Source organism: Gopherus evgoodei, chromosome 14 (genome assembly GCF_007399415.2).
Source record: "Gopherus evgoodei ecotype Sinaloan lineage chromosome 14, rGopEvg1_v1.p, whole genome shotgun sequence".
Lineage (NCBI taxonomy): Eukaryota > Metazoa > Chordata > Testudines > Testudinidae > Gopherus > Gopherus evgoodei.
In genome coordinates, this window is record NC_044335.1 from 6,366,244 (window position 1) to 6,388,153 (window position 21,910).

The 21,910-nt window shown below is 41.2% G+C and overlaps 1 protein-coding gene across 1 annotated transcript in view; it reads left to right on the forward strand.

Moving 5' to 3' along the window:
* The window catches only part of KCNQ2 (potassium voltage-gated channel subfamily Q member 2), a 130,321-nt gene extending 109,436 nt beyond the window's left edge, over nucleotides 1–20,885 (forward strand). The window contains 3 exon segments of the mRNA XM_030533389.1: nucleotides 97–204; nucleotides 7,090–7,213; nucleotides 8,100–20,885. Coding sequence (XP_030389249.1) covers nucleotides 97–204; nucleotides 7,090–7,213; nucleotides 8,100–8,837 — 970 coding nt within the window. The 3' untranslated portion in view covers nucleotides 8,838–20,885.
* The last annotated feature ends 1,025 nt before the right edge of the window (nucleotides 20,886–21,910 follow it).

The window sequence follows — 21,910 nt, forward strand, 5'->3', positions numbered from 1 at the left end:
ATTTTTTTTTTAGTTGTTCCTTTCCAACCAAGTTTTTTCTACGTGTTGCTTCATTATGCATTTTGCTGGTGTCTTTTTTCTTATTTACTTTGCCAGGATAGATATGATTGTGGGTCCCCCGCCCCCTTCAACTCCCCGGCATAAGAAGTATCCAACCAAAGGACCCATGCTCTCTTGCAAAGAGTCACCCCAATACTTGCCTAGGTTAGGATTCACCAAAATGGCGCTTTCGCTGGATTTTTCATTTGCTTAATGTCAAACCCCTTTCATGCCAGGTATATGACGGCATGTATCACTTAATAAGGCAACTCGCTGACACATATAACTCAAAATCCCTTGGCTGTGCTTTTAGCAATGGGTTTTCACACTACGGCAAATCTAAGGAAAAAAAATTATACAACCATTGATTTCTTCAGTGAGCATTATTCAGTCTTCCTCAAGTAGTTCTTTGGGATGACAAAATCATAATTTGTTACGATATTGCAGCCAATTATAAAAGACTACAAAAATATCTTAAAAAGCAACAAGCTTTGTTATTTTCATCTAGAAGAAGAGGCAAATTAAGATTAACTAAAGAATGGAAAACTTCTCACTCTGTGTGTGTATCTATCCACCTATTCCATGTTTTTTTCAGTGGGCAACATTAGAATCAAACGTGTTTCATATTTATAGGGAAGGAAGTGAATAAATGCACTGAACCATTTTCACCTCTGGTCCAACTCTATTGACCACAGTAAATGTATAATATCACTAAAAATGTTACATACGCTGGGCCAAGTGTTCAAAAGAATCTTTAATTATGTGTACAAAAATAAACTATCTGTCAAATCCTTGCCTCATTTAAATCAATGGGAATTTTACTATTGACATTACTGAGGATTCACTCTAGGTAAAATATTCAGAAGCACCAAGTGAATTTGAAAATTTTACTCCTGTATGTCTTATCAGTGAAATAAACAATAGTGTGTTCTCAGTTACGTGCACATTTTCAGCTGGAGGGAGGTCTCACCTATGTGTCTGTGAACTTTCATGAATAAAATGTGTTGCTGGCACAAGCACAAGTAGTTACCCCAATGAGATAGTTCAAAGTAACTACTCAGATTTACACTCACAGATGAACTTGGTTTTAAGAATGGGGACAAACATTTTAACCAAAATATTCCCCATTTATCTAGTGCATCACACCTGAATACGTATGTATATATTTGGTAAAAAGTCATATTCTGTGCACAGGTAGAAGGTGATTTCAAACACAATTATATTATTCCTTCAAAATATTTTTCCAAATATGTTTGCCCTCACTTAGAACTAAGTACATGGATACATGACAGATCTGTAGTTTTCCATATAAGCTGTTTTGAGTTATCTGTGCCTGAGAAATGTGTGTGATTTTTTTTCCAAACCTATTTATTCACACTCTGCTAACTCAAAGATGGAAAAAACCCAGTTGGATTGCACCTTGCAGAAACCTCCCACTTTGAACTTAGGTCTAGCTTGAGAAATTTCCACCCAAAAGCTAACAGTTGTTTCTGAAAGTTCAGGACATGAAAACAGGTTTTAAACAAGAAATTGTTTCCTCAGCCATACCAATATTTTGAAATGCACTTTAAAAAATGGGAAGATTATATATAGTTGTAGCTACGTATTATGTACAATGTCCAAAACATCTTGGCTAGAGTGGACGTTAATACATTAAAATTACTGCCTTGCAGATTGAAAAAATGACCAACAATGGGAGAGGATGCTCAAAATGCCAAACTGAGGGTATTTATATTATCCTTTCCAGGTCACTCGTTCAACCCAAGGCATTATATTATCTCCCATATGTTAAAAATTCTATTTTGTATTAGCCTAATACTGCTTCTTCACAAGCATATAACTCCCGCAATCGAAAACAGGATGTTTATATGCATAACACAATATGCCTTGGGAAATTTTTTTTTTTTACTTCCATTTTTAGCTTGCAGGGAACTTTGACCCTCCCTCAGTTGACTGCAGAGCTAAAATTAACAGTCACTGTTTGGGGTAAATTTTTCCCCTGCTATATAAACAATTTCTGACCCTTAGCACCAGAAAATAATTCCATTGTTACCTGCAGCATTATTGGGCTTTACCCTCTGGGGCTCCTAGGGGTATTTTGTATTGCCCCATTTTAATTTAATTTTCCCCATCGTTTTTGTTTACTAGGGTGCAGCTGACAACCTTAGAAAGCAGCAGCAGAGTCCCAAATGGACCCTAGGACCAAGAGTTCAATCCTGAAGGGTACTGGGCATTCTGGCCCCAATCCAGAATAACTCTTAAGCACGGGCTTAACTTTAAGGACATGAATAGCCCCATTTATGTGAATGGGGACTACTCAGATATTTAAGTTGAGCGCCTGCTTGAGTGCTTTGATGGATTGGGGCCAGAACTTTCAGCACCCTGCAGGATTCAAGCCCCAAATCCAGACATTCATATTCAGGCAAAACTACAGCAAACATTATAGCTGAGTCAGAGCTCCCAGATTTGGCCCAAAGCGGGTGATTAAGATAATCACCCCAGGTCTGAGGTGGTTTTGCTCTAAATGTGCGACAGCAGCAGAGCTACCCTGCATTGAGCTTCTTCTTTTACATCACATGTCCTCATTTCAGCCAACTGGGGCCAGACAATTACAGAAACATGAAATACATTAAAAACCACCTGCTGGTCAGCTAGAAGAACAGTGGTTCCAAACTAATGGAAGTCACATGAACTCTCTCAACCAACTGGATTGTATTTGGCAGCCCAAGGATGTGTAATGCCACATTCTGCCTTCAGATACATGTATATAGCTCACAGTGAGGACAACGGACTGCTAGTGTATATCTGAGGGCAGAATTTAGCCTATAGTGTGTAGCACATACTGTATGCTTATGAACTTTGAATGCTCAGCTGATTCAAGATACAATCACTTTAAAATCCAAGTAGCCCCAGCTATGTTTTTGAGCAGCATAGACATGAGTCATTGGTATTATTAGATTAAATACGTCTTGTCCAAATACTATTAACCAATCAGAAGTTAAGTAGCCAGTCATGTGACATGGATGAAGGGGGTTTGGTGTCTGTGCCTGAATTATGTTAAAAAAAACAAACAAAAACTGAATAAATATTTCCAAACTTTTCATATTTTCCTCATTTGAGTCGTTTGACCTTTGATGTCTGCTTCTGGCCGGAGGGTGGCATTCGACACACCTCTTTGCATGAACTGTAAGCATGAAGCATGAGAAAAACTGCACCATGGCTGATGCAAGACTTTTACATTTTTCTGTATCGTTCAAAAGAAGGAAAGCTATTATTTAAAATTTAATAACAAATAATAATAAATAAAGCTTTTTCAAACTAAAGGTACAGCCGAACCAGGCAAATCTAGCAGGTGATATAGTAGATCACATAGCATCAACAATCTTTTGATCCTCTTTTGTCACAAATCTAAAGCAAGGGACAGATTTTTCAAAGGCTGATGCCTAAGACAAAGCTCCAGGAATTTGTGAGTGCACCCACTTGGGACCAGATAGTGTCTTTATGGCACAAGCCTTTTCCCTGGGGCTAGTGCAGAAGCACACGGCTCCAGGGGAACTCCCAGGACACATTGTGCACCTTAGGGAAAGCCTGAGGCCTCCTGAATTCCCCCCGTCTCCCCAGCAGCAGTGAGAATACTCACCTTGCACCGCCCCTTTAGGAAAATGTAACATGTTCTCGACCTTCTCTGCTCCTCTTCCTGCCCTGTGTGTGGGGGCTAGTGCCCCAGGGATGCTGGCAAGAGAGTCTTTTCTGCACTCACATGACCACAGGGACTGCAGTTGTGCCTGATTCCTGCACAGGGATGTAAGAGACGGAAAGGTGCCCCCTTAAGCACACACCCATGCTCACACCTTTGCTTGCAATCCAGCATTTGCCCAGACAGCTGGATTGCTAGGTACATAATTTCCGGACTTGGGTGCTGAAATGCGCATTTACTGGAAGTGGGGAGCACAAAGGGTTGGCGCACAACACTTTGGGACACAACTCTGGCACCTGCCTTTAAGAATTGATGCCTTTGATTTCATTTTATGGCAGGTTTAAAAGAAGACCTAGTGTGCCCGTTTATCATTGAAACTTTGTGCACATCTAGTTTTCCATGAGTTGAACTGGAAAAAAAAAAGGCAGCAATACAAAATGATGAAAAAGGGACTTAATGGTACTGCAAGTGAAGGGATTTTCAAAAGTGCCTTAAGCATTGGGGACTAACTCCCACTGAAAGTCAGTGGGACTTGGCTGCCTAATTTCCTTATGTGCCCCTTTAGAAATCCTATCCTAACACTAAATTTCATTGCTGGAAATCTGGGTGAGAAATCACTACACAGAAATTACTATGGTCAGTCTCAGTTACATCCCAGTAAAAACACCATGCAACAGGGGAGAGTTAATAATCTATGGCCTGCAAGAGCCTAAGGGTATGTCTACCCGCCAGATCAGAGGGCAGCGATCAATCCAGCGGGGATCAATTTATCATGTCTAGTCTAGATGCTATAAATTGACCCTCGAGCTCTCTCCCGTTGACTCCTGTACTCCAGCACCACGAGAGGTGCAGGTGGAGTCGATGGGGGAGTGGCAGCACTCAACTCACCACAGTGAAGACACTGCGATAAATAGATCTAAGTATGTCAACTTCAGCTACGTTATTCACGTAGCTGAAGTTGTGTAACTTAGACCGACACCCCACCCACCCCCCGTGTAGACCAGGGCTAAGACTAGACTCATAAAGGGTGCAGTAGGCCAAGGATGTGTACATGTAAGCAGAGGTGTATTTGGGAAATTTACACAGCAGCCAGCCTGCAAAATACCTTTTAATAACCAATGCTGAAAGTCCCTGATGGCCATTAGTAACCAAATTCACCAAATGCAGCCAAACGACGTTTCTAAAATGGAAATGAAACATGAGGGCTATAAAATAATTCTCTCTTTTCCCTTTCATCAGAAATGTTCAGATGTAAGGGCCACTTTAAAAAAAAATAGAAAAAAAAAGCGGAGGCTTACTTGTATGCACAAATAATGCACATGCAAAAATACCACTGGGGACGACAAATATTTGTGCAAACCAGCTGGGAAATTGTGCATTCATTTGCTTGTGTGTTAAGCCCTTTTTTTGTAAGCTGGTGTAGGCAAATGCTGGTTTTGGAGGAACTTGCAGGAAGGCTTTCATTGCACAGGCTTGCCCCTCACTCCCTCTTTGAACAGTTGGATAACTTAAGTCACTTGCATCGAAGTCAATAGGAGTCTTACATTGTCATCTGTGAACTCTGGATCAGGGTTATAAGAGCAAAAGAGTATTTCTAGGGTTAGCGCATGCTCTGAGACACCTCAGTGGGGCTGCCTTAATTTCCTCCATACTACAAATTGTTCTCTCTTGTTTCCTTATTTGGCAATTATTATTGAAGAACATTTTGGTTTTGGTTTCATATAGAATGATAAAGCTCTTCCAGTACAATGACTACATCAGGGTGTTACACCAGGACAAGGAAGCAACCTCCTTCCTTGACCTCTCCAAATAATCAGGAGTGATTAGACCTTTAGCTTCTTTAAACACATGCCCCGACCATTGTTTTACTGGGTCTCCATGTTTATATATGCAGGAAAGGAGATCAGAGTGTGACTTTACTACATCATGGCCTCTGATTCCAAATCAAGGTAGCTCTCGTTTTCCTGTTAAAAATCTCTTTCCTTACATGATTACAGCAGTTTTGTTACTCACCCTTGTAATTATAGCACATGGTACTCGCCATGTAAGTAAATGGTCAGACATTATTTTATAGGTGAAGCAGTAGTACTGAAAATTTCTGCCTAAATAAAGGATTACCTAAGTCACTTCACCTGGATTAAATATTTTTTGCTTATTATATATTTGCTACCTTAGCTATGAGGTGCGCATCTTCCCTATCTCCCTGAGATAGATCCTCACCTGGTGTGAACTGCTGTCTCTCTAATATAGTCCAGGGAGCTGTTCTGCTACATATCAGCTGATGAGCTAACCCTCTATTTAAAAAAAAGAAAGTATAAGAAACCAGCCCCCCCCAGACACACACAAAAGCAAAGCCAACTAGACTGCTCTGTTGTTGAAAATGGCCTTGTGTCTCATCCCTTTCCTTCAGTTTTGTTTGTTAATTTTCCTTTGTCTGTCTGCGTTCAGCCCATTCTTTGTCTCATACTGGTGCATGGATCCATTGCCCACACTGCAGAACTGCATAAGAAGCATTTTTTATTCCTGCTCAAGACAACTAACTTGGTTTCAACCAGATTAATCTGTTTTTTGTCACCTACACTTCTGGCACATTATGCATGAGTAAAGTTTGCCAGGATTATATTTAGGGGGATGGCTATATATCGGGTTAAGATTAAGAATATGTCCCATCTTGAAGATGTCTTATTGGTTTTTATTAGATCAGGAGATGCCCGTGTTTAATTACCTGTAGAGAAAATTAAGATTTGATATATTACATATAATTAGCTTGTGACTTCCTATATGGACTCCTCTTCCATCCATGTGGAGCCTTAAATTCTTAGACAGGGGAAAAGGGATTACAAATAAGGTATGTAACCATTCCAGTGCTGAATTATAGACTCTTATCTTGATGGACATGAGTATGTAGGAGAGAGGCAAAAGAGTCGGCTGTAAAGATGTGAAAAAACATAAATCTCATCTAGATAAAGCAGGCAGACAACTTTATTCACAACAAAATTATCAACAGTAACAAATACAATGCTAATTAATTTAGTAGAAACCCTGCTTAGAGTGAAATTCTTCCCTGTGGGCAAATTTACTGAGCATAACATGCCAGATTATATCTATAGAAACAGCATTGATAGATTTCAAATTCTGCTAATACTACTGTGAAAACATAGCTACTTGTTTCCATCAAAGATAACACTTAGCTGCCTCTCCCTGGTTGTGTGAGTAATTTTGAGTGCTCGTTGGGAGAGAGGTTGTAGCTTTGTCCACAAAGAGTCAGCAGCTAGCAGAGTCCTATTTCTTTGATGTATGTGACTAACTCAACAGCCTTTTCTGGGTGGGGGGGTTGTTTCTGTTCCTGGTAGAGTGGACCAGATTGTTGGACGAGGGACATCAATGACCGACAAGGATCGAACCAAAGGGTCAGCAGAGGGGGAGCTTCCAGAAGACCCAAGCATGATGGGCAGGCTTGGAAAAGTGGAAAAGCAGGTATGGGGGGGATGTTTCTTATAAATAAAAAGTTCATGTTGTGAGCTGAGATTTTAAAAGTAGTTAAGATTAAGAATAGATGAAATATTTTTCAAAGGTGCCTAAAGAATTTAGCAGCTTAAACCCTATTTGTAAAAGTGACTTAGGTACTTAAACCCCAGATCCTCAAAGGTATGTCAGTATCTAACTCCCATGGGAGTTAGGCACCAAAATATCTTTGAGGATCTGAGCCTTAAGTGCCTCAGACACATTGGAAGTCATAGGTCCTTAGGAGCCTAAGTCTCAAAGTCCCTTTTGAAAACAGATCATTGGTTCCAAAGTGACCTTGGGGCCTTTGAAATGTTCCCTTTCTTACCTAAACAACTTCAAGTGAGGCTGTGGGTATGATTTTAATTGCCACAGGATCCACGCCTCATTCAAGGTGAAATTCACTCCAGAGCATAAGGCTCACACAAGTCCCCAGACACACACTGTAAGGGCCTGACCCAATGAAGTGCTGAGCACCTCTGTCCTGGTGCTGAGTGTTCTCCAGTCCCATTGAAATCTGTCACATTTCACAAGCATTTCTGCTTGCTTAAAGAGAACACAAAGGGCGTTGCAGAAACAAATCAGTGCATTAAATGATGATTTTTTGGGGTACAACTTAAAAATATTTTTAAATATCTATCTTCCATAAAAGCAGAGAAGCCCTTGCCAAAGTTCAGACTGGATTTGGATCCCAACTCTCTTTAAAAGTTCAAGGAAGTCCAATTTGTGCCAGTGTAGGAAGGGGTTATCTATGAAATTTAGATCCCCATTTGAGCATGGACAGGAGTGGAGCTCTTTGTATACAGGGTATTGGTCCACAGACATCACACAGCACAGGGAACTGTGTGGCATTTTGCAGGTTCTGTCCATGGAGAAGAAGCTGGACTTTCTGGTGAACATTTACATGCAGAGGATGGGTATCGCACCAACGGAAGCTGAAGCCTATTTTGGGTCCAAAGAACCAGACCCGGCGCCACCCTACCACAGTCCAGAAGACAGCCGGGAGCACATGGACAAAAATGGCTGCATCATCAAGATCATCAGGTCCACCAGTTCAATGGGACAAAAGAATTTCTCTGCACCACCAGCCCCAACAATGCCAACCAACACATGTCCCCCTTCAACGTCCTGGCAGCACCAGCCATACCAGCGGCATAGCAATGGATCCTCCCCAGTTGGAGATCCTGGCTCTTTGGTAAGAATCCCGCCCCCACCGTCACATGAGCGCTCCTTGTCCGCTTACAGTAGCGGGAACAGGGCCAGTGCCGAGTACTTGAAGAACGAAGACATTACAGCTAAACACCATGATAGCGCCTTGAGAGACAGCGACACGTCCATTTCCATCCCGTCGGTGGATCACGAGGAACTGGAACGCTCTTTTAGTGGATTTAGCATTTCTCAGTCCAAAGAAAATTTGGACATCCTTAACAACGGTTGCTATGCAGCAGTGGCCCCCTGTGCCAAAATCAGACCCTACATTGCAGAAGGAGAGTCAGACACTGATTCTGACCTCTGCACACCTTGTGGTCCACCTCCCAGATCAGCCACAGGTGAAGGACCTTTCAGTGACATGGGCTGGTCAGCCCCTAGACAGTGAAGCATCTTGACATCTATTGCGCCAAGTCAGAGCATTGGCCAGCCGCCCACTCATGCCGTCCCCATGTCGAACTTCTGGAGAAGATCTACAGCTAAGGTTTTATGAATCCAGAATGTACTTAGCTTGTGGATATTTTCTTACAGCTTACTCTGGGGACAGACACTGAGCCAGCATTCAGTAGAAAGAGGCCACTGTGGTGAATAATTCAGAGCCTTGAAGAGTCTGGATTTCTTTCATACTATCTTTCTAAGATAATTAGGTGAAACGATGTCACAGTACAGGGTAGGCAATCACATTTCTTGGTAATCCTTTAAGGTACAGGGCACAAATATCACCTGCAAGGTGGGTTTGGTTTTTTGGGGGGGGGAGGGAGTGAATTAACTGGTGACTGAACATATCTTTTACATGCTAATTACCATACCATGACACTGGGTGATTACACAGTCAAATACTTTGGAGTTGCACCGCAAATACATGATTGTTTCTGCCTTGTAAAACATTCCAGGTTACACGATGATTACTTTTGAATTTATGGAATGTGATCCTCCATTAGCCATTCGGGAATGTAGTGTAATTACTGTATAATACATGGAAACTCAATTGGCTCTTGACAAATTGGGGTGTTTACATTCACGTTACGGTATTGCCCTAAGAAGACATATGCTGTTAGGATGAGTCGAGGTAGAATGTTAGCAGGCACCATTTGGAACCAGAATGATTTTCAAATTAAATTTGTCAGAGGGCTTAGGTGGAGGAGGAAGGTCAGAGACACAAAATGTGTCTTTGAAGGCAAAGAGGAGCACCACACAGGGCGGGGGATAAGGCATTTTACATTTAAACCATGTGTTATATTTAATAGTGTACCCGCCAAGCTGTACAGAACGGGAAGCCATAATTCCACCTACGGGATTTTAGTAACTTGAGGTTGCTCTCATAGTTTTTTATATTGTCAGCAGCACTGTGGTGAACTTACAGCCACAAGAGACACCCTGTAAAAGGGACGTTACTTGAGATCATGGCAAGGAACGAGAGCACCAGCAGCGGCTGGGCCCCGTAACTCAAAATATTGACCATTTTGTACATCATTCGCATTATGCCTGGATAATTTCGCATGCACCAGACTCCCAGCAAAGTTCCTTTCTCCTTTCCTCCACTACCCGATCCTGGATCACAAAGCTATGACTTCTCCATTGTTTTGTTTAGATCCTTCATGCTGAGTCCCGAAGTGCTTCCTTGTTTCCTCCTGTTTTGTTTTTTTTAATACACCTGTGATCTGTATTTATCCACAAATGCAGGTGGCGGAAGTCTTTCTATTTTTTCTCTTTCTCTCCCTCTTGAAAAGCTAGGTAAAGATCATGTCATCGTTACTGGCACATGAAGCTGGGGGAAAACTGATGATGCAGAAGGTTTCTTTCAGGACCAAAACAAAGTCACAAAGTGGTTCTTTCCTGTCACAGAGCTGCAGGGGTCGCTCAAGGGGATGGATCATAGGAAATCTGTTGGTGCATTATGAGATTACAGCCAGGGCTGCAACGCAACAGCCATTGCCATGTCCACCAAATCCACCCATTTAACTAGAGCCCTACACCTTACATGTTTTCTGAAGCTATTTGTGTCCCTCGCTCCTCCACCCTGTCCCCCCCATCAATGTCAATGGCCAGTTTTCATGATATTTCAAATATACGGCATGCCCCCATTTCCCTTAGGCCTCGCTACCCCTAATACAGGTACAATCCCTCCATTTTGTAAGGTTGACCTGCTGGTGGTGGAAGGAGAAATCTAGTGTGTTCGTTCCTTCTGGTCATTAGGAGAAGCAGCCTGGGAAGCGAAGGAGGGAAAAGACAAATTTAGGCATAACGCACTATATTTCAGTGGTATCAGTCTGTGTGTTTGGGGACGGGGGGAGGATTTGCACACAATCTGGCAGCCATAAAACACCACCTAGAGGGAAACATACAGCTCTTGTCCAGGAACTCAATGTGATTCCACAAGAGTCTCTATAATGTGAAGTCTTTCAAACAAGATTTGAGGACTTCAGTAGCTCAGTCAGAGGTTACCTATTGCAGGAGTGGGTGGAGGAGGTTTTTATGGCTGCAGTGTGAAGGAGGTCAGAGAAGATAATCTTGATGGTCTTTTCTGGCCTTAAAGTCTATAAGCCTGTGAGATTCAGCCACCAGGGCAGGAAATCCCCTACTGAACAGGTGAGTCTTTACGGCTTCTGGAGGGAAAATAAAATAATTCTTGTATACATTTAATCAGGGGCAATATGCAGCACATGTTTGGGTGTGGTGGGGGAAAATGATGTGTAATCTTCTGATCCAATTAGCCTCAGTATATAAGTGAGAGAGAGATAACCTCCTCTTTTTAGGGGGTCCTGTGCATCTATGTCTCCAAGGATAAAGAGGCGGGACCTTTATAGGTCCAGAGCTTCCTCCCCATTCCTGCCGTATTCTGCAATTATTTCTTCCCCACTCAAGCTGCCTGGAGCCTTCTTTTGCCTCTAGAATTCTGAATTCTGAGTAGCCCCTGTGATGTATCTAACTAAAAGTAATTACTGTATGATACACCTAAACTCTATACGAGTGTTTGCTTTGAATTTGGAATTATCATACCTTAAAATCCATATTTATAAAGGGCAGCTTATTCCCACGCTCTCTTTAAACTCACTTGGCCTGACTTTCATAACATGTGGCCCACAGGCTACAGTTAAGTGGAAAATTGCTGCAAATGAATGTGTAAATCTGGCTTTTGCACATGCAGCTGTATTTAAGCATGTTAAAAAAAAAGTGTGTATATAGGTGAGCACAAAAATGCTGGCAAACTCCAAGGGGTCCTCAGAGATGCATTTGCTAATGGACCACTAGAAATGCACCCATGATATCTGCAGGTGATTCCATTTACTTATGCAAAAATATGCATTTGCATAGCTGACTGCTCAGCTGTAAACAGTTACCCAATTCGAGGAACACATGTGCTTTTGCACATGCAAGTAAACCTAGGGTATGTCTACACAGCAAAGAAAAACTCGCAGCTCAGTTTCAGCGGATTTCCTCCATGTTTACAATGTTGTAACTCAGAACAGAATTTGGACCTAATTGATGGGTTTTTTGCTCATCCACTTACATAGTTTTTCTCATTGCAAATTCCAGTCTAATCGTCCCCATGACTCTTCACGTGATCCTTCTGTCTCCATTCCTTCCCCCACTCCTATTGCATATGCAGTTGCTGGAGAGTCAGTAATGGAGAGTCAGCATTTTCTCAGTTTGATGGTTTAGAAACATTAATTTTTTGGAGAGAAGGTTTGATTTTTGGCTCATAAATGTCCTCCAATGAGAAATGCAAAGTAAACCTTCTCCCCTTTGCCTCACTGCTGCTTAGCCTGTGTATAGCGTCTGTTGTACCTCTGTGTTTCTAGCTATATGATCTCTGTACACTCAAACACAGAAACTAGTTTTAGGATATGCTAAGTTGTGAACAAACCCAAGAAAAGCTAGGAAATTCAAAGTTAATAACACTGTTCCAGACAAGCTGAGCCAAATTTTCAATGGGCCTCCTTATCTGCACCTGTGGTATTTGCAGCCATGTCTGTTTGGGCATACAGAAGCTGTGTGTGTGTCCACATGCATGCATAAGAAGAAGAAATATCCTTAAAACAAAACCCAGAGTCTGAACCCCAGGAAACTTTGGAAGTTTTCAAAATCTGGTCCCAGATCTTGTTTCGAATGTTGCAAATGTCCCCCATCTTTGTAATGGGCCAGCTCAAAAACTGGGTATGAAATCATACTGAATTTGAGGGTGTTCAAAGTCCATGTTGGAATGCAAATGTTGCAGTTTGTGCACATCTGACAAAGAACTGAGGTTGCAGACATCACAAGCTCAGTCCAGAGAAGGCCTTTGGAGACTATGGTGCTGAGATGGAAGAGTGGAGCACCAGCCCAAAGTTGAATTTCCCAATAATTGGGAAAGGACTTTAACGTTATTTAAATATAGATTTTGTATGTGAATTTTCTTGCTGGCTCATTTTCTTAACATTACTTTCTAAACAAACAAAAAATGTCAAGGAAATTAATGAAAAACATATTGTTTAACCCAGAGAGCCGTTGCAGGTACTTAGGCAAATCATGTAATGAATCAGGTACATAAAAAATATTTTTAAAGCAGCTTCATGGATTCAGGTATCTTCAGCAGGGTCATTTCTATTTGCAGGGTAAATAGGGATATTCATACATTTTTTAAAAATGATTTTTACCCTACCAGTCAATTAGAAATAAAAAAAAAATCAGAATATTTAAATAGCATTAAAATTTTTGGCATAATTGGAACAAATGGGGAAATCTAAAGTCAGGGCTGAAACATCAGCTTTACATCCTGCTGGAATGACTCCGTGGCAGCAAGACTCTTATCTACAGCAAGAATTTGCTCTGATTTTAGCCATGCTTCAAGTAAAGGGAAGCCGTGCCAGTGCAGATATGGCTCTTCATGTCTACACTTCAGGTTCAGTGGCTGGGATCAGGGTAAATTCCCAGTGCAGTCAAGACTGGTGAGCCATAGTCTGTCCTGAGATGTATACCAGGCAAAGTCAGTAACAAATAAACACACGCTTCCAAGATAGAATTTGGCTCTACGATTTTGAATGACCTGGCTTTCAGTTTGGTCAGAAACCTAATGTCATTTAAACAAAGCTTTTAACTTGAGCATGTTGTTGTGTTTAGTTGGAAATTTGATGGGAAAAGGTCAGCAGGATTTCTTAAGAGTCATACTACTTAAACTATTTAAATATGCTAATTAAAATGTAAAAAGTGTAATATTTACACAAGACAGAAGAGCGTTGCACCACATCTTTCTTACATCCCTGAATGAAGAATTTTGAATTTTTGTGGTGTTTACACTCCCTACTCCGTGATCCTTGTGTTTTCAGCTGTCCAAACAGCATTAGGGCTCTTCCTGAACCAAGCAGAGACGGTGCTTTTCAGCAATGTCAGCTATTTCCGACACCCCACAAAGAGGTTGAGTGCCCTGCCTTGCAGAGATACTGTTGTCCCAAAGAAGACCATAACAAAGGATTAGAAGGGACCTCCAGGGTAATGGAGTCCAGTCCCCATCACTGCAGACAACCACATAATATAATCCCTTTCATAAACATATCAAGCTCCAGTTTAGAACCAATTAGGCTTCTTGCCCCCACTACTTCCTGGTGATTGGAGACGAGGTCTAGGAGTAGAAGCAGGTCATCAGATGGAGCTCCAGGGAGCTCTTATATGAAAGAGCGAGTGGTGAGGTGAGGATCGCTGTCTCTAAGACTTTGTCCCTCTCTAGATACCATTATACCCAATCCTACCGGCAGTGACTTTTGCCCCGGGTTCGTCAAGGTATTTCTTGAGGGAAAAGAGTAGTTTTTCTTTGGAATGTATTAAACATCAGGCATATCCAAAAAAAGTTATTGGGGTAGAATGCACACATTCCCCCTCACAAAAGCTCCAACCCGTTCTCCGTCAACCACTCCATTCCAACACTGGCGACTGGGGTTGTTGTACTTATGAAGAATGCGGCAGCCCAAAGGCTGCTCCAGTTGAGCACGGAAATGACGTGTGGGACTGTATAATGTGCCTGGCAGGCCAGGAATGCTTCTACTGCATATTTAAAATAAATAATAGCAATTAATTGCTAAATAATTGTGCAATGTAAAGTCAAGCCCTTATGTATAAAGAGAGTTAGTACAGTGGCCTCATTCTAGTGAGATCATGATTTGACAGGTATCATATGCAGAGCCTACATGCTAATAATACAACTACTGTTTAATTCTATTCTTCACAAAGGCCTGGAACAGACCTTAAGGCACATTATACTCAGTAACTGCAAAACCCCAGATCTATACGTATAATTCTCATTTGTCAGCTATAAAATAAATGTTCTTCAAAAAAAACCAACCTACCTAAGGGCTTGCAAAAACAGTGCCAGGCTTCTATGCTCTGCAGGCCGCTGATTTGTCCAAGCTTCTGCAGTCTCATGCAGTTCTGAAAGTTGGATTTTCCCTCTCCCCTTTCCCATAGAGGCCGAAGCATGCAAACAGCTCAATTCCGTGCTCTTGGAGCAAGGCTTGTAAACTGTGGGCCCTGCACAGTTGGAGTTATTGTATCCTAAATGAGACTTTCATTCTTCGGGAAAAGCTGGCACTATTTGCAAAGAAGGGCAGCTTTAGCTTTCAGCCCGGACTTCCCTTTGGACAAAGCCCTATAAAATGTAACACAGAATTCTGTCTTTCCTATAGATTCCTTTGTTTTGTTTTTTAATCATCCTATAAAGTTCCATAGCAAGGATACAAATTCTCTACTATGTTCTGACAAAGGTCTAAACCCCTATGGCTAGGCTAGCTTGTTCTATTAAACCCTGTAGGACTTCTGCATAAGTGTTCCCATCAGCCTTGCCTGCGGAGTAGCCCAAGGAATGCATTGAGTGAACACATCTCCGAATGTGCTGGCCACACTACCTGCTCCATCCAGCACCTCCCACTTTTAAGCACAACCTCAGTCCCTCTGTAATCCTCGAATTGGCTTCCACTGCACCTGGGTTGTAATGGCAGCCAGTTAAAGCCAGAGCCATATTACTCTCCCTTTGCCTTCTCTCTCGGGTCAATAGCTTTCATTTTATACATTCCATTTAACAAAAATGAAACACGGAAATCAAATACAAAACCTTGCACAAGGCAGAGACATAATGGTAACGTGATGGACGTTCAAACGGAAACCAACTCCTCTACATCTTGGTCCCGTTCTTGTGGGGGTAATTTTATTACTTAATGGTGAGAAAGGAGAACTTTTGCCTTTACAGTCAACCTCCCTGACTTCTCCACTTCATATCACAACCTGAACATTATTTAAAATGTCAGGATGTGGGTTGGTGATTTTTTTTTTTTTTTAAAGAATGAATATAAATACATAGGAATCTTTAGTGTATCTAGTGTTTGATTCTCCACTGGCACTATATTGCTTGCCTTATATTATGTTTAGAGGGAAAGGACATATGCAATACTTTGATACAATAGTAACCAAGCTCAGATTTTAGATAACAGCCAGAGTCACTTGTGGCCTCCCTCCTATCAGATGAACCAAGGAGGGGCAGAGAGTTCAGTTTCAACATATGAATGTGCTTTCCAGACTGTCATATACCATACTCTCGATTTTGCCTGCTAGTGCATGCTGTCTGAGATGCGTAGAAATCGATAACCTCATATCTGTATCTGAAATGGAATTTAAACAGTAATTGCAAAACATTTCTTTTAAAAACCAAACATGCTGTCAGTTATACATTGTATAAGGTGTCAAAAGTTCATTAACAACCCAATGGGTTTTTTAGGTAACACTGATATACCAAGTGTCTTTGTTACTGTGATTAATTTATGTCTGGTATGACATGCATAAAGTCTGGTTCTACTACATGTGACTCTGAAGGGTGCACACATGTGTAGCCACTGGTGCAGAGGTCTGTAGAAATACGCATATGGAAAAAAGAATGGTGGTTGGCTGTGCATGAAATCTTGCGGATTTCATGCAGGCAGTGATATCAGGAGCATGCTAGAGAGGGAATAGGGGAATACCCCACCTGGAGGACTGTGGAAAGCTTAGAGGAGGAGGGATATTGGGATACATATGTTACAGAACTGAGGCCTCCACTTTAGTGGATGGAACTTGAAACCACTCAACTGGTACCTGGGTATTTTTTGCCTGTCTAATTCACTGTGGGAGGACATGAGAGCGCTCTAATGTCACCACTAGCTCAGCGGGTAATGGGGACCACAGGTATTTATACCCTTGTGCCTACAGTTCAATTGTGGGTGCAAAAATGAGAGTACAAACTTTTTGAATGAAAATTGGGCCAATGGGATGAGAGGCCACCCTTGAAAAGTTGTTTCTACCGTGCAGTTGATCCTTTTTCTACCTGGTCTTGCAAGGTGCTGAACGCCCTCCACGCCCACTAAATGTCTTGATGCAATTTCCCACAGAGCATCACAGTACCCCTTCCAGAGAGTGTCCTTAAAATTTTACCAGGTTCCTTAATTCTCAGTCCCTGCTGCATTATTTCTTGCTAGTGCGATTCTGGTCCCCGTTTGTGCCCACTGGGTCCCTTGCCATTAGTGTTCCTAGTCCAGACCATGTACAAAGGAAGCTACTGCCTTAGCAGGGCTGCAACCCTATTCTTGAGTTTTGTCATGTGACTACACCCCACATTAACCCCTACAATCTCATATATATCAGTTTGTGGATTGGTGTTTGCTTTTCGTCAGCTATTGCTTTTTCACCTCATGGAGCCATCTGTGAGTCCAAAATGTCCCTCGTTTGTTTAGATTGAGCCATTTTGCCCATCTCTTCAGCACCCGACATGCTGCTGGTATCACATCAATAGCAGATCATGATAAAACAATGTGAGAACTGGTCTCCTGAGCTCAGAGAAAGAGCATGTGGTCCCTAGCAATGTGGTTGCTTCTGCTCCCCGAGTGCAAGTGGAGGTTTTTTAGTGCACCCAGTATTGCTCAGTCTCCCAGAAGTTGCGTGTCCGTGGCCATGCACACCAGGGACCCGCTTGATAGCCAGCCTGGGTGGATAGCACAAACGATGCTATTTTCAAAAGAGGCTAGCAAGCATGCTTCAGCTACACAGGGAAGCACTTTGCCTGCTCCTAAGTCTCCATAGTCATAGCACCAGATTCATCCTTGCAGTCGCAACTTCTCCCCTCATTCCTGGTGAAACCGGGGCTAGCAGAAACATGATTCAGTGCAAAGCTCAGGCAGAGTTGCGTTCCAGGCAGGGTCTGTTTTTCAGGTGCTGGGGCAGGGCTGACGATTTCGGGTAGAAACCATGCTGATCTCTACAGTTTGGATGGTTCTGAACTGAAACCAAGTGAAAACATGGTGGCAGCAGTGGAGTTTTACTTGGAAATTCAGGTACATTTGAAATTAAGTTGAAACTTGGGGGACAATCTCCCCTACTGTCCACCAAACAGGAGAGGTGGGCAACCAGTCTGAACCCAGCCTGGCTAATTTCTCACTGTTCTAGCATGCAGTGGACACTTTCTATTACAGTATAAGTAGTTTTTTTACTGTAGTGTTTTAAAAATTACAAATACCCTGACTAACCCACCCTTTGGTGTGTGTAACACATCTCCGTCTGTGCCTGATCCACACAGGGTACCAATCTGCTATAGCTGCCAGCTGGAAGGCTTTGTCCTTTAGTTCAAGCTGTAGCTCTGGATGTTCCAGTTCAATCCCTGGTGATGATGGTCATTACAACTCCTCCTGGTGTTTGGGCTCTTCTGAGCCTGCCAATGAGCAAGCACTGTCCCTTTCACTGGCTTAGCATCTGTTCTGGAGATTGAGATCCTCTGTTCTAGGACCAGAATGTGGAATATTCCACGATGGTTACTCTAACAACTACCTTACCCTCTTCCCCAAGATTTAAGCAGAACATTCTCTGCTGGTTACACAGCTTCCAAAGTGATGCACTGGGTAGAGAATCTGAAGTTTTCAGAAATAAAAAATATAATTGACCATTTAAAGGGGGGGGGTATAATGTCTCTTGTTTTGATCTAACAGCAGGTTTTTTAATAGTTGCCATTACTGAGGTGTGTATAAAATTGTTTGGGAGATTAAATAAATTATTCTTATAAATGTTTCATTCTTTTCCCAGTAATTCAAATATGCGAACTTCACAATACAGTACTTTAACAGTAATGCCCCATATACTAAAACTATACTCCTGTGTCATCAGTAAAGGCATTGTATTTATGAGATTTCTGGTTAGTATCACTTTGGCACAGTAGCTTTATGAAGCACACAAGAACTGCACATTACATGCCAATTGCTGATAGATATTGTATGTAATTAGCCTGTATGTGTTCAACAGACACCAAATATAAAGTGTTATCTGCCTATTTTGTGATGTTACTCAAAGTACCAGGATGGACGAAAAATCCTCATCTATTAAGAGACACACTGCATTTGAATGCTTCGAAACATATTTTACCAGAAAGCAAAAATAAGTGAAACTGTTTCTGGAGTGTTAATTTTTTTGAAATACCTAAAATACTGTATTTCTATATATTCTTCATTGTTATTCATCTGAGCTGTAAATACTGTACAGATCAAATGATGTATTAAGTATCTTGGTCACAAACTGCTAGATAAAAGGACAACACAGCTTTGGCTGCAAAAGGTGAGGTGTGTGTGTTTGTACACACATGTATCTATATATGTGTGTGTATATACATATGCACTGCATGTTTTGAAGCAGAAAAATGCATATAAGATTAAAAGAAAGTATGTTATTTTCTCATCTGAGGATGGAGAGTAACTATGTCAAACCAAAAGGAAACACTATTTTGATCAAATTTATATCAAAATAGAAAACTATTCTGATTTGTAACAGGACTGACACAGATTCACATCCCAGTTAGGAAGTCTAATTTGAAAGGAATCACATCCCATTTAGAAATTAAAAAACTACCATAATATACTTGATTTGGTTTTCTTTTTTTTAAAGCAAATCTATTAGATCGACCTGTGCCAATTCTGCATCCAAAACTTGCCACAACCAAGGTCAATAGCCAACCTCCCATTGATGCCAATGGGAATAGAAGATCCCTTAGAGAGGGCCAGTTTCAGATGTATCTGTCTACATGGGCAAAACTTCTTGATATGGGCTCAATCTTTACTAAAACAAAGTGTCAATTTCCGAGATTCAAGAGAAAAAAATCTTATGTCCCCATGGATCTCAGCAGTTGACTCCCATTGACTTCAATGGGTCGTGAATCTTACCCTTAACTTCGGTTTCTACATATGAACTTCAGTGCCTAAATTTAAGCACCCATTTTTTAAAACCTTGGTCTAGTAACTGCACAAACACCAATCTCTGAAGGCTGAGATGAATAGAGCAATGAATTTTGAGCAGTTAAGGACCTAATTTTCCAGGTTGCTCGGTACCCTGGCCTCCAGTCTGAATCCATAGAAGCCATGATGTCTCACTACATAGGATAATCAGCCCCTGTGGTTTTATTAATCTTTTAAAGTGTTGCCAACACTATTGGCCCTTGTAGTATTTGTCTTTCTTCCAAAGACTTAAAGTAAAAATAAAATATCTGAAGAAGAATTAAGATTTCCAACCTAAGACATATCTGAATGAATTGTAATTGCATTTCTTCTTTGGCATGAAATCTGTCTCTCAGCAGATGGTTTGCAGCAGACTTAGGTACTACTGAAGTCCCACATAAGTCCTCAATGTAGGGGCAGATGACTTTGCTCATGTAGATTACCATAGTTCCATTGTAAAGCTCTGACAGTTTACATCTGCAGAGGATCTGTCCAAATAGTGTTTAACTGGATGATCGATAGCACATAGACTTTGTGCTGGTTCTCTGCAAAGAGATGAATTTCACGTTGTCCCAGGGTTTTGACTGGGTGATAGTCAGTGTATTCCCTCGCAAGCATGTTTACAAAATTTCACAGACAGTGAACTAAGCATTAAAGTTTGGTTGTCCTTTAGAAAGCAAAGACAGCTGCTTTGCTTCCTTTCATTTGCTCTGTTGCCTTGGCTTTTTTGCACTTTTGTTCCAGCTCCAAAGAATATTTCATAATGCCTTTCGTACGTATGTACAATTTTAAACATTTTGTATGTATTGAACGGTAAACACTTCTCTTGTAATATAGCAAATTGACTTTTTTTGTGAATGTGTAATTTCCTCTGTACATTTCGATCATGGATTTTGTGCACGGTACATTTTATAGGGATAGATTCCAAGGGAATGACCTATAGTTTTCTATTAGAATAGCTACAATATAAAATTACACAATCCCTGATCATTTTACACTGTTACCACTGAAGAGCTATGTAGCACAGACTTTTACATGGAAACACTGAGCATGAAACAATGTGTACCTTCATGTGGACAAGAGACAGCTACCAAGATGTATATGTGTGAAATTAAAAAAAAAAGAAATAGTTGCAATCTTAAGGGAAACGGAGGAAAGTTTGTTTTTTTTAATTGTCTCAAAGCATCAGAATGGACAACTTGCATCCAGTAAATATGCCAGAGACTAAGCCTTTGTGAGATGAAATACACACTTACTTTTCTTTGCACTTCTCCGCAGTTCACTTTGTTTCTTTTATTTAAAACTGCTATGTGGCAAACGTGTATTAATAACAAGAAACGCAGAAGAGAGGCCAGTTACGGGGGTGGTGAGAGACCAAACACCATGCTAGACAAAGACTTCTCTTTCTGATGGGCAAAATCAAGCTCAGGAGATTTCCAAGTTCATGGGTTCTTGAACTCTAAAGAGATTGCTCCATTGCAGCCCTTTCAAAACAATGATTTGCTTCTGTGAGAAGGCACAGAGCATCAATCATTTCCTGAGAGATAAGGGATTTGACTGAGAGACAAAGGAACAATGTATAAGGGCCATATCGCTCTTATAAATACTGGAGGCGAGTAACATCTGAAAAAGGGTAGGCTCAGAGCCAGTTTGCAGAACTGGGGAAAAGTCATGTGGCTTAAGAGTTATAATCTTTACCAAGCATAAGCCCTAAACAAAAATGTATCCTGGTTTTCAACATCTTTGTTATGCTGTTGGGTTCTGTTCTAGAGTGACAGGCTTTTCCACAGCCAGATTGGTTGAAATAACATAGATATCATTTTGCAAAACCAAAAAATCTTTTATATTATATCTTTTAAAGAGATGTGAGTTAGAACCCAAGGTTCTCTCCCCTCTGGAAAGAAAAACAGCAAAATGTGCTAATGAGATGATTTTATACCTTATAGAGACCACCCCCACTGAGAACAACCGAGGTGCTGGTTGCTGAACGGGTAGGAAAATCTGGCTGGTTTTAATGTTGCAAAGTTAAAAACCAGTTCCTGACACAAGTTTGGATCTCAGAGGGGAACATTTTCAAAACACCTAAGTGACTTGAGACTCTGAAATGACTCAGGCACATAAGAGCATAAATCTCATTAAAAATCAACATGATTTAGGTTCCTAAATCATGTGTTTTGGAAAATGATGCCCTCGCCTGAGAAATACTTAGGCTCCT